The sequence below is a fragment of the Bos taurus genome, chromosome 21, assembly GCF_002263795.3.
Source record: "Bos taurus isolate L1 Dominette 01449 registration number 42190680 breed Hereford chromosome 21, ARS-UCD2.0, whole genome shotgun sequence".
Classification (NCBI taxonomy): Eukaryota; Metazoa; Chordata; class Mammalia; order Artiodactyla; family Bovidae; genus Bos; species Bos taurus.
The window spans coordinates 33840266-33850867 of record NC_037348.1 but is presented as its reverse complement, the minus strand read 5'-3'; the positions used below and the strand labels follow the sequence as shown (position 1 = coordinate 33850867).

General features: G+C 59.3%; 1 protein-coding gene across 2 annotated transcripts; it reads right to left on the bottom strand.

Annotated features, from left to right (window-relative positions):
* Window positions 1–3462: 3462 nt before the first annotated feature.
* ULK3 (unc-51 like kinase 3) lies at window positions 3463–10482 on the bottom strand. 2 transcript variants are annotated; one of them, NM_001045934.3, is made up of 16 exons: window positions 10340–10482; window positions 9551–9691; window positions 9347–9467; window positions 8550–8654; window positions 7745–7888; window positions 7467–7549; window positions 6699–6854; window positions 6419–6524; window positions 6173–6213; window positions 5838–5940; window positions 5636–5700; window positions 5472–5550; window positions 5356–5396; window positions 4930–4977; window positions 4713–4779; window positions 3463–4593 (listed from the first exon to the last, which is right to left on the bottom strand). In NM_001045934.3, exons 1-16 carry the CDS (start codon window positions 10439–10441, stop codon window positions 4577–4579), a joined length of 1419 nt encoding a protein of 472 aa, NP_001039399.2. In that variant the 5' UTR covers window positions 10442–10482; the 3' UTR covers window positions 3463–4576. The 2 variants fall into 2 exon arrangements, with proteins under 2 accessions (NP_001039399.2, XP_059734957.1); XM_059878974.1 differs by lacking the exon at window positions 7745–7888 and having other exon boundaries at window positions 3467–4593; window positions 10340–10475.
* Window positions 10483–10602: the final 120 nt, after the last annotated feature.

Sequence of the window (10602 nt, the reverse complement as noted above, 5' to 3'; positions counted from 1 at the left end):
GAGCTGGCAGTTTCGGTTGTGGGGGCAGGGAGGGACGCAGGCCCCGGATCTGGGCAGTGATGCTCAGCTGTCACGCTGGGTCTTCTCTCTTGAACACCCCAGGGAAAGGGGCCTGGGCTGCCCCCAAGGAGGGTCATGGGACAAAAACCCCTCCTGACCTTCCTGGAGCTAGAGGAGACCAAGTTCTGGCCCCAGGTTGTGGGGGGTGGGGCATGGGCCACCTCGGCAGCATCAGCAGCAAGGCCCACGTCAGCACTCCGCCCTCCAGGGGCCTTCTGCCTAATGGGACTGGACAGACCCTTTCCCCTCAGTGGTTTGCAGGACCAAAGCGAAAGAGCAGGGATGCGGGCCGTGGGGAGGCCGGGGAGTGAACACTCACTGAACCCTCACAAAATGGGCTGGCTGGGGCCTGGGGTTAGGGAGTGGGAGGGGGCCGAGCCCCCATTCTGGCTCCTTGCTCACAGCCTGAGAACCCTGAGGGGCCCTGACCTGTCTGCCTGTCCCTGGAATCGAGGTGGAGAGGGCAGTGAAGGCTCTGGGGCTCAGGCAGAGATGGGCAAGGAGGGTGGGCTGAGGGGTGCACAGGCTCTGCTCGCCTCCCCACCTCGCTCTTCCTTCCCCTGCTCTCTGAACTTCCCTGTCAGCCCACGGCCCTCTCATCTCCAACCCTCAGTCTCCTTCCTGGCTCTCACCCACCCAACACCTATGCCCTCAACGTGAGGCTGACCTGGCCAAGCTGGAGTGCCCCCTGCATCTGCCGCACGCTCAGCCCTCAGCCCCTCAGTCCTCCCATCCTGCTTCTACTCCCACTTAGACCATCACTTTCTTGATGACTAGTCCATCCTCCGGGTGTGATGTGACAGCCACAAAGCCACTCACCACCAAAACTTTCCAGACCAATGCAAGTCCCACCATTAGGGCACCATAGTTTAGGGAAGGTATCATTCTTCTCCCGGCCCCTCCCTCCTGTTCTCTCCTTTCTTCCTTCTCACCCCGCAGGCAGTCTGAGGATACAGGACATGCTGACAGGTGATAAGACAGCCCCTCCAACCCCCTCACTCTTTCAGGAGAAAGACAACAGAGCTGGCTGGCCTGCTCCCTCTCACCCCCACCCTCAGGCTCTCTGGCTCCAGAAACAGGGGACTTCAGGGAGATAAGTGGCGACCCCTGGCCCCTGCCAGGCTCAAGCCCCCTTCTGCCTTCACCCCTGCAGACAGCCCAGGCCTGGTTCCCAGAGGGAGGAGGGGTACAGAGAGAAATGACTTTCTGGAGGCCAGTCGATCTCCAGGGAGGAGCTGGAGAGGGTGGTGATGGGTTTGGAGTTGAGAGGCTCTTCCCTTCCCCCAGTGGCCATATGGTCCCTCCTCCAACACTGGAGGCCCCGGCAGGGGCAGGCAATGGGACATCTGGGGGATGTCCATTTGCTGAGCCCGAGCTGCTGGCAGTGCCTACTGACCCAGCTGACTCCTGAGGCTGGGCTGGGGGTGGGGAGCCGCACATGAGGGGAGTACGAGGGAACCATGGAGCCTGCTGCCCCGCCTCCCACCCGGTGCCTGCCAGAAATCGCTGTTCCCAGAATCCGTGTGAGGCTTGGAGCAAGGGAGCCAGGCTGGGCTAGGTCTGGGGAAGCAGCAACGCTGAGGCTGCCTTGTCTCTAACCAACAAGAACCGTGCCTGTGTCTGTTTGATCATGACTGCAAGTCTGTGTGGGGTCTGCATGGGTATGTGAGTGTTTTTGTAGATGTCTGTGGCCTGTGGCCTGTTAGTATCTGTGTATGTGTGGCGGGGGTGGGTGTGAGTTGCTCTGGGGAAAGTGCCCCCTTCTTTCACACCCCAGCCTCGGGGTCAGGCCACCTCCCTCTTAGGGAGGGCCTGGATGGTAGCTGGCCTCTGAGGACAGCAGACCTTCTAGACGGCGTCCCTCAGGAGCCGAGGTTCTGTGTCCTCCTCACCCTAGCTGGTCAGGCAGGCCAGACGCCTGGGTCCCTCAACCTGCTCCAGAGGCCCATCTGCTTCTCCCAGGGCTGGCCCCTTGGGTGACAGAGGGCCCAGTGCTGGCTGGGCTGGGGGACTTAGTGGAGGTGAGGGCACGGCAGGGTGAGCACCCAGAGGCTGGGAGGGAGAGGTGGCCTGCCCTGTCTTGGGCACTCTCAGAGTGTTAAAGGTGAGAGATGGAAACTCTTGCTCCTAGGGAAAAAAACTTATTAAAAAAGATTAGCATATTTCCCACAGGCCTGTCATTTAAAGAAAGTCCTGGGGAGCCCCACCTCCTCTGGCTGGGCCGCCTCCCCCCTTGGCAGGTGGCTTAGACACCTTACCCAGGGCCTCCTCCGCCAGCCTCTGGCTTCAGGTCTTTCTTATACCCAGTGCCCCCATGGGGGCCCACTCCCCTCCACAATCACATGTAGAATAGTATCAGACCCCTGTCCTCAGATCGCCAATGCAGACATCACAAATAGAAACTGGGGCCTCCAGGGCCAAGCTTTTACCCCATTATCCTTCTATTCGATTAGTCTTTCACAAACCCCATCCTTCCTCATTCCCACTCTCCCTCCCATCCATTTCTCTCAATTTATCCCCACAACTGGATCCATTCATTCTCCTCCCTCCTTCTCATTTTACTCAGAGGGTTTTCTGTCCAGCCCACTCCCAAAAATAATCTGAATGCATTCCTCTGAAAATAACATTTTTTGAATTCTGTGTGCCAGGCTCATTTAATCCTCGCAGGTTCCCACGGGGCATTTACCTTCATCCTCATTTTACTGAGAAACAGGCTACTCAATGGGTCCCAAGCTTCAGAGCCACAGATCAAGGCCAGGAGTTTAGCTCTGCTTCCTGCCTTCCAGGTCACTGCTCCACACTGCCACCCAACGGTCAGGCTTCTGGAGAAGTTAGCCCTTTAAGGGAACTCGGGCCTTGGTGGCTGCCCAAGGGGGCGAGCTCCATCTCCCTAAGTTCCCAAAGATGCTCCTCCCACCCGAGGGTCGGGGGAGGGCTGCTGGAAACTACCCCAACTTGGGGGGCCCTGGGAGCTGAGCATGAGCACAACACACCCTAGAGGATGCCCTTTCCCTAATCTGGCTCTCTGGCCCAGGGTGAGAAGGGGCGGAGACACCGGGTCCTGTCTGGGACGAGCAGTGTGCAGCACAGACATTCAGCAGAATCACTGTGGTCACTGGGCCCTTCTCCCTGTGCAGACAGGAAGGGCCTTCCCTGGGCTCTGAGGCCTGCGCTTGCGGCTCCCCACTGCTCTCCTGGACGGTGGGAGGCCTGGTAGTAGGTCAGCCTGGCTCTCCCGGAAACCCTGGGGCTGAGGGCAGGGGGCAGATGTGGCTTTCACTCCCCCCAGCCTATGACCTCCCCCAGCCTCCCGCTCCACCCAGCTTTTCCTGGAGCCCCTCTAGCCCCAGCCTGTGAGCTGGGGCTCTCTCTGCTGTTTTTCTCAAGGCAAGAAGAGAAGAAGAAATTCAGAAAATAATTTAATAGAAAAACAATGAATTATATTCTTTACACCCAGTCTCCTATAGGGAAGGCAGACAACTCTTGCCCCAAGGAGGCATTTAAGGACAGAAGGATTAGAAATCACTAACACCCTCTCTGATTGTTTAGAAAAGAAAAGGCTAAATAACTCCAGGTAGACATATTCTTTCCAGGTTAAAGACACTTTGTTCTCCTGGAAGCCCACGCAGGGGCTTGAGGAGAGAGCGACAGTGCCACTGGAGAGATGGGGAGAACCCAGGCCGGGAAAGGGGAGGAGCTTGCCTGGGGTCACACACTGGTGGAGCAGCCGTGTCAGACCCAGGGCCAGGTCCCTGGATCACTGGTTCCCCTGGGGCCCGCATGCCTCCCCGTCCCAGGCCTGGACCAGCTCTGCGGTCAGTACCAGCATTCCTCAGAGGGATGAAGGTGGGAGGGATGAGGACTGAGGACCCCTCCCCTTGTGCCCTCCAGACCAGGGCAAGAACAAGGCATGGGTTTCTCAAATTTGCCCCATCTCTACCAAAGATATTGTTTTCATGCATGAAGGATAATCTTAAAATATCGAGAGGGTAGGCCGGGGTCAGCTCCCGGAAGACTGGTTGAGCTCTGCAGGGCTGAGTGCATATGGTGGGATGGATGGTCCCTGAGGGGTCTTGGAAGCCCTGTTCCAGTGCACAGAGGGAGGTGAGGCTCCCAGGAAAGACAGGGGTGGGTACAGCTGCCTGCTGGCAGGGAGTGAAAAAAGCAGGAGTGCCCTGCAGAGGGCCCTGGCCCTCATCTCAGAGCAAAACCAGAAATCAACAGGCTCAGCGCCCAGCAACCACCAAACAAAAGTCACGTGACAGAAACACACTTCTCCCAGAGTTCTCCCCACCCCAGGCCAAGGCCCCATGCTCCCGGCACACACCATGGGCTCTTAGACTCTCTAGGGAGTTAGAAGTCGCCCAGGGGTGCTGGGGATCCTGTGGTATGCGGGGGTCCCAGAATTGCCCATCCAGGAAGCCTGCTCCTTAGTGTTGCTGAAGGCCACAGAATTCTGGGGGCCAGCTGGGGTGTGTCCCCAGTTCCCAGTGATCTGTCCGATCATCCTTCAGGGTCACTGCAGAGTACAAGCTGCGGAGGGGAAGTGGGGAGCGTCAGTCTCGGGTCTCCGGCAAGAGAGGCAGAATCTAGGGCTGCCCCAGTCTTCATCCCTCCTCAGGTGAAGGGTCAGACCCCAGGGCAGGACTCACAGCTACGAACAGACTCCGACAGCCCCTCTTTGTCCAGGGTCTCGGCTTCCCAGTGAGACTCTTTCATCTGCAGAACATAAAGGACAGACTGTGAGAAGAGGCCTTCAGACAGTAACGAGAGGGAGTCACAGCACAGGGAGCAGGGGACAGACAGCCATGGGCAGAGAGGAACAGAACGCACAAAGCTTCGCCCCAGTGTGGGTCCCCACATGCCCACCTTGACCTGCTCCTTCAGGTACTCAGCCCGAGCCATGAGATTCTGAACCTGCCAAGGGAAGACATGCCCAGGGACGCGGGGTGAGGAGAGGCCTTCAAGTCAAGCTCCTTCTCACTCCTAATGCTCCCTGGGATCCTCTGCCTCATCAGAACAACTTGCCTGAGTCCTTCTCTGCCCCTTCCTCCAGAAGCCTCCTGACTGCTGCTCAGTTCCCAGACCCTGCCTGTCCCTCTGCCCTGACCCAAGCACCTGAGCCCTGATGACGTGCACGGGAGTCACCAACTTAGCAAGTCTGTGAGGTTTGACTCCCAGACCTGGGGCACCTTGAGGGAACCCAAGGAGGTCCCCACACATGGAAGCAGGGCAAATGGGGAAGAGGAACCCCACCCCCCCATCCCCACCGACCCTCCCAACCCCAGTGGGCACCTCAGTGTGAAGCAGCTCCCGCCTCCGGCCTGAGGGCTCCGCTGCAGAGAGAGGGAGGGTGCGTGGTGAGGGCGGGGTGGCCAGGGGCCGTTGGGGAGGTGGGGCTGGGGCCTTACCTGCCAGCAGCAGCAGCAGCTCCCCCAGACTGTGCTGGTACAGGGCCAGTGCGTCCTGCTCCCCGCCAGCCTCTTCCTCCTGCAGCCACATGGACACTAGGTTGTCTAGGGGGACGACCTGGACTCCTCCTGCCCCGCCCAGACCCCTCCCAGCAGCTCCAAACCTTGGCCATGGCAGCCGAAGCCACTTCCAGGGCAGCCAGGAGGCGCGGCTTGTCCCGGGCCATCTCTGGGATGAGGGGCAAAGATGCACTGTGACAGGGGCCGTCTGCTTTCTCACCTCAGGACACCTACCTCCACCTCCCTCCCCCTTGGGCTGGAGGGAAGTGGCCGGGGAACTGGTGGTCAGTGGGGGTCAGGGCCTACCTCTGAGCAGGTCTCGGGCAGAGGTCCCTTGCCTCAGCAGGGCCCGATTGGAGGAGGAGACGATGGCCTTGAGCTCCTCAGCCCGGGACACATACTGCCCTACCTGCTGGAGGGCAAGGGGCTGAGGAAGGGCTGTCCCCCACTGCCTCCCTCGCCAGCACCCAGCTCCAGGTTCTCCCTTTGGGTCCTCAGTGATTGCCCCAAACTGCAACATCAGTTGCAGGGGCCAACTGAGGCCAGCCTGAACCCCTTCCTGGGGAGGGAGGTTCCTCTAGGAGAGCCAACCCCCAGAGGCCCTGGGACCCGTCCCCATGTCCTCAGGGGACTCTGATCACCTTTGCCTTAATTGCCTCCTTCCGCTGGGCGTCCACTTCATCTGCAGAAAATGGGGGTTTAAATGAGGCCTCTGAAGCGAGGAGACCCCTGCCTCACACCAACCCCTCTGGAATCCCCCAAAGAAATGAGTTCCAGATTTCTCCACTGTCTTGTCTCCCACAAAATTCTGGAAGAGGAGCTGCTTCTGGTACCCAGCCACTGTGGCTGTGGCTGACCCTGTCCTGCCACACCCGCCTGGCACTCACAGTGCAGGGCGGGGACGAAGAAGTCCAGGGCCTTGCAGTAGAGAGACAAGGCGGCCGCAGCGTCCCCCTCCTGGTCCTTCTTCACAGCCTGCACCACCAGGGCGGTCTGCGGGAGGGCAGATCGGGAGTCATGCCCACTCCCCACACTCACCGCAAGGGGTCATCCATACCCTGAGCCCACCCTCTGCCTCCTGCTGGGCAGGTCACCTGGTAACCACTGAAAGGGGTCGATGAAACCCCCCACCTGCCCTCAGCCCACCCGTCTCCACTGGCTGCTCACTGCTCGTCCCAGGCTCTCCCCACTGGGCATGTGCTCCAGGTCTACCCAAGGGTGGGCGAAGAAGTCCTGGAAGGAGATGCGGCGGCTGGGGTCCCGCTCCAGGAGCCGCTGCAGCAGATCTCGGCAGTCGTGGGAGAGTTGGGGCCGCAGGGGGAGCTGCGGGGGTAGGGGTGGAACAGATCACACTCAGCTCTGGCACCCTGGCCCCCAGCCCCCAAGGCCTGTCAGGACCACCCTGCCCTGGGGGGCCCCCAAGACACACACTGACAGATGGAGAATATGAGGCAAGGAGGAAGAGTGACAGGTCAGAATGTGACAGCCAGTGAGAGCCAAGCCTCCTCCCCAGGCTCCTGTCTTTGTGGTCCTATGGACTGTAGCCTGCTAGGCTCCTCTGTCCATGGGATTCTCCAGGCAGGAATACTGGAGTGGGTTGCCATTTCCTCTCCAGGGGATCTTCCCAACACAGGGATGAACACGCATCTCCTGTGTCTCCTGCATTGGCAGGCAGATTATCACTGAGCCACCTGGGAAGCCCTTCTCCCTGTGGGGAACCTGAAACAGGCTGTAGGGCAGGCCTTTTGCTCCCCACTATGGTTGATCTGGGTCACCGGGACTGCATGGAGCCAACTGTCAGGCTAGAGCGTGCCCAGCTCCACAGTGGTGGCCTGGAGCCCACACCCCAGTCTGTGCAGGTGGCAGTGAGCTCTGCCACCTCAGGGCCCTGACTCCCGCTGCGCCTCACAGTTTCGAAGGCCCTGCTAGACCTACCTCAATAACCCGGTTGCTCCGGATCTTCTCTTCCAGCTCTGAGAACGACCTGGAGGCAAAGGGGGGCTGCCCGAAGAGGGCTTCTGTGGAAGGGAGGCAGAGGGCAGGCTGGGAGGGGATAGGGTCAAGCTGGGCCTGGCCCACTCCTGGAGAAGGGCCCCAGACCAGGCAAGTCAGTGTTTTCATTAAAACCCTTCAGGAGTGGCCCAGTGATGCTCTGACTGAGGATGCTCTGACAGTGCAGGCCTCCACGTGGGGGCAGGGGACAGAGCTCTCACCATACAGGATGACCCCCACAGACCAGAGGTCTACACGGGCATCGTACTGCCGCTGACACACCATCTCGGGAGCCATATAGAGTGGGGAGCCACGAAGCACGTGCTTCTCATCCCGGGGGGACATGTGCTGTGCAAAGCCAAAGTCTGCAGGCAAGAGGCCAGGCAGCAGGCTCAGTTTCTGCTCCTGCTTTACAGACTACCCGTGGGTTCCTGGGCGGGATTCCTCCCACCCTCTAGACTCACCAGGATTAACCCCACTTCCCTAATTTGCTCATGTCGTTTCTCTCACTACAAACCCTTCTACCTCCTTGAGGGCATATACTCTACCCATCCTGCACAGCCCCCTGCACACCTTTTCCCAGGAAGCCCACACCAATGAGGATAAGGGCTCACTAGGGGTTGACCTCTCCCTCACTGTCCTACTCAGCTCAGTGGACCTCTCTGGCCTCCAGCTTCAAGTCAGTTCTCCAAATTTTATCAGGGGCCACAACTACCCCTTTTCCCACTCCACACTTTCCAACACTGCCCCAGACTGAGTCATAGTCGGTGATGGATAAAGGACTAAGTCTGGTCACACTTTGAACCCTGACCCCACCCAGGATATCACATTGCTGGAGTCAAGCATCGGTAGCCTGAGAAAGGCCCTACCTTTTGGTGACGGGGCCCGTCCCTGGACATCCCAGCCTGTCGCTGTCTGATGACTCGAGGGCTCCATGAGAACCAGGGCTGCTGAGCGAGCCCAGGCAGAAGGAGCCCTCTGCACACCACCCTCCAAACCTCCACACCTTCCGTTCCAGACTCATACCTGCCAGTTTAAGGTGGGGCTTCTCCAGGGAGCTCAGCAGAATGTTCTGTGGCTTCAGGTCCAGGTGAGAGATGTTCCGTTCATGTAAGAACTGCAGGGCGCTGGCTAGGCAGTAGGAACCGTGCAGAGTGACAGGTCAGAGAAGCCTCTCTCCCATCCCCTCTCTTACCTGCCTGCCCAACCCCAGTTCTGGCCTGGTCTACCAAATGCTTTTTTTTTTTTTTTTTGCCTGTGCTACATCTCAGCTGTAGCATGTGGGATCTAGTTCTCTGACCAGGGATTGAATCTGGGCCCCCTGCGTTGGGAACGCAGAGTCTGATCTAACCACTGAACCACCAGCAAAGTCCCTACACCAAATGCTTTACATACAAGCACCAGGCTCCCCCCCACTGCTAAGACTTTGCCTCACGCCCACCTCGAGTGACCTCCTTCCTCCCTTGTGCTCCTTCACAAGTCTCCCCTCCTCCTAGAAGCCTCCCTAGATGTCCCAGCCCTTTAGGCCCTTGCTCTTCTCCTTGGCAAAACACTTGGGTCTTCGGAATGCTCCATGAGGTCTTTATGTTACTGAAGATGTTTCACGTGTGGAAGCTGGTACTCCCCACGGATGGGACTCCTCTCCATCTCTCTCACAGCATCCTTAAGCCAGGGATGGGCAAAACGAAGGGTGGGCCCTACAAATCCAAGCTGGGATAGCAGGCAACTGCTAAGAGTGTCACAACTCTAAGCCTGGGGCAGGGGTGGGGTGGGAGAGCAGAGATCATGGGAAGGGGCATCAGGCTGGGGTCAGAGGCTTTTACCCAACTGCTGCATGAAGACCCTAGCCACCTTCTCAGGCAGAATCCTGCGGGTGTGGATGAAGCGAGACAGGTCACCTCCTGCGCAGAACTCCATGATGAGGTAGATGTTGTCACTGTCCCACTGGGGTTAGAGGCAGAGAGGAGGCTTGAAGAGAGTGGCCCTTCTCAGCCCCCTTCGGTGGTCACCCCATCCCAAGCCCACACCTGGAAGTCTTTCAGCTGTACAATGTGGGGGTGTCGAATGCCCTTGAGGATCTCAATTTCTGTCAGGAGGTTTTCCACGGATGCCTTGTTCAGACTCTTCTTGGCCACACACTTTATGGCTACCACCTCCCGAGTATCCTTCTGTGGGGACAGGAGATTCAAGGGCTCTGCCTTGAGAGGACCAAGAACCATGCATGGCCAGAAGGCTCTGGTCCCCTCTGCCCTGCTCCTCCTCTCTCGGCCTACCCACTCACACCAGCATCCAGGTTGCCCAGCTGCCCTCTCTCAGGCCAGTAAGGCACCCAGATTCTGGAATCCTGGCTTCCCCACTAGCCTCTCTGCTTCACAATCCCTTTCATTGTATTCTAGAGTGCCCCTGCTAAGGCATGTTATTCACTGTTCTAAACTGCCCACTCTGCTTCCTAAGTGGGTCCAGCCTTCTAGAACCCTGCCCCAGACTCCTAGCCCACAGGTATCCTCCCTGTTTGGAGCCTAGTCTTCAGCCACTAACGCCGAGGCTCCATCGAGGTCTTCACTCGTCTCTCCGCACAACAGCGGTGTTTATTTGCTTTGAAGACCTATCTGCGGCGGTCACCGCACACCTCCTCCACAGAAGGTCAACCTGGCACAGGCCAAGCCGTGCACCCTTAGCTCACGCCGTCTCAACCTCTCCCCGTTTCCCGGCCCGGGCTTGCTTAGCGTCTGGCGGGCACCAGGGCCAGAACCTCAGAAGTTCTCGAGCCCCCAATTGCTGCCTCGCACAGAAGCCCCAAGGCGCCCCGCACCCACCTTGGCGTAGGCCTTGTACACCGTGGCATACGTGCCACTGCCCAGGCGCTCAGTGAGAATGAAGCCGTCCAGTCGCGGGGGGCCCCAGCCGGACCCCGCCATCCCGACAGCCCGCGCCCGCGGCCGGGCGCTTCCTGGTTCCCGGAGCCGGGGTTCCGGCCAGGAGCCGAGAGGGGAGCGCGCGCGCCGCGGTAGGACCGGACTCCACACTGCCCCGAGCGGCGCCCGCCGGAAGTGCAGCGAGGCAGGCGGGGCGGGGCGCC

Coding starts and splice junctions, on each gene's coding strand:
- ULK3 (NM_001045934.3), bottom strand. CDS start 10,441: ATGGCGGGGTCCGGCTGGGGCCCCCCGCGACTGGACGGCTTCATTCTC. Junction 8,655..9,346: donor GGTCTTCATGCAGCAGTTGG/GTAAAAGCCTCT, acceptor CCTACTGCCTAG/CCAGCGCCCTGCAGTTCTTA. Junction 5,701..5,837: donor TGCCCGAGACCTGCTCAGAG/GTAGGCCCTGAC, acceptor CCCTCATCCCAG/AGATGGCCCGGGACAAGCCG.